At 41.2% G+C, this 1,234-nt stretch overlaps 1 protein-coding gene across 1 annotated transcript in view; it reads right to left on the bottom strand.

Annotated features, from left to right (window-relative positions):
• Window positions 1-980: 980 nt before the first annotated feature.
• The window catches only part of LOC107694520 (junction-mediating and -regulatory protein-like), a 2,955-nt gene continuing 2,701 nt past the window's right edge, over window positions 981-1,234 (bottom strand). Inside the window, exon 2 of the mRNA XM_016494221.1 lies at window positions 981-1,005. Within this exon, the coding sequence (XP_016349707.1) occupies window positions 981-1,005 (25 nt within the window). The remainder of the gene's footprint in view (window positions 1,006-1,234) is intronic.

A 1,234-nucleotide genomic window follows, 5' to 3' on the forward strand; every position in this document is an offset into this window, starting at 1 on the left:
GCTGGAAGTTCAATGAAAATGTCTTACATGTTTAACATGGTTACTCACAGCAGCGTGAATGGATCACTAGTGCAGGTGAGTGTGTGCGTCACCATGGTAACGAGTGCTTTGTGTATGTGTGTGTAATCTGCTCACACTCGTTGTGCTGCCTCTGGGTCAGGTTTCTCTCTGACAGATGGTTCAGGGGTTCAGTGACCCGTGTGCTGATCATCACATCTGACACTGACGGCAGCTAGTGATGGTTTACTTTACTAGGTTTAGTTCTACTGGAAGTGTAGAGGCTCCGCCCACATCCCAGAGCGGGTTATGATTGACAGATGAGCAGCGAATGAGCTTCCGCTGAGTCAGAGCACCGATCGTGGAAGAGAAAACACAGGCAGACAGCGCTGGAAGCAGCTAATGCTCATCGCATAAATCAGTGGAAAGTGAATAGAACTGATTCCGTCTGAGCTATGCGTTTTAAAACAAATACGCACTAGTGTAAGCGTAGCCTAGGGACATTAGTCCTGAGGACATCATCAGTGAAGAGAGGGCTCGTCTGTCTCCTGAACAAGCAGACATGCTCATTTTTTTGAAGAACTGCTGAGTGATTTTAAGATCTTAAGCATGCAGCAGTGATTCTCACATACTGACTTAAAACTGTTCATTTTGCACTGAAAACGATTTGAGCTTTATTAAAACTATTAGCACTGATTTATTGTGTTGGTTACATTTTGTTCCTTTGTGCAGTGGCTCAGGAGTCTTTGAGTTTGTATAAACATCAACAAGCTTAGGTTAGGGTTAGGTTTTTTTCAGATAATGTAATCTTGTTAAAATGGATTTCATAAAACTGGTATCAAAAAAAGTATCGTTCAGGAACCGGAATCAAAGTCAAGGTATCGGTATCAACATTTTTTGAACGATATTCAGCCCTAACTGTTAAAAGTATTCAAAAGTAAATACCAAATGTTTTTTAGTGTAAATATGGATTTGAAAAGTTTCTATTTCACAAAGAGCCACTTCCACCTGATGAAAAATATTAGAGATGAACATAAAAGAAAACGCATATAAAAGTCTCCATAACAGGCTGTGACTGGCGTATAGTGTGTCATGTATGATCTTCAGTTACGACACGTGTGTGTATGACGTGTCAGAGTGATCTGAACTGATAATTGTGTGTGTGAGTGTGTGTGTGTGTGTGTGTGTGAGTGTGTATGTATGTGTGTGTGTGTGTGTGTGTGTGTGCGAGTGTGTA

This window comes from Sinocyclocheilus anshuiensis, unplaced genomic scaffold, assembly GCF_001515605.1.
Source record: "Sinocyclocheilus anshuiensis isolate Anshui unplaced genomic scaffold, SAMN03320099.WGS_v1.1 scaffold1031, whole genome shotgun sequence".
NCBI classification, from domain to species: Eukaryota; Metazoa; Chordata; class Actinopteri; order Cypriniformes; family Cyprinidae; genus Sinocyclocheilus; species Sinocyclocheilus anshuiensis.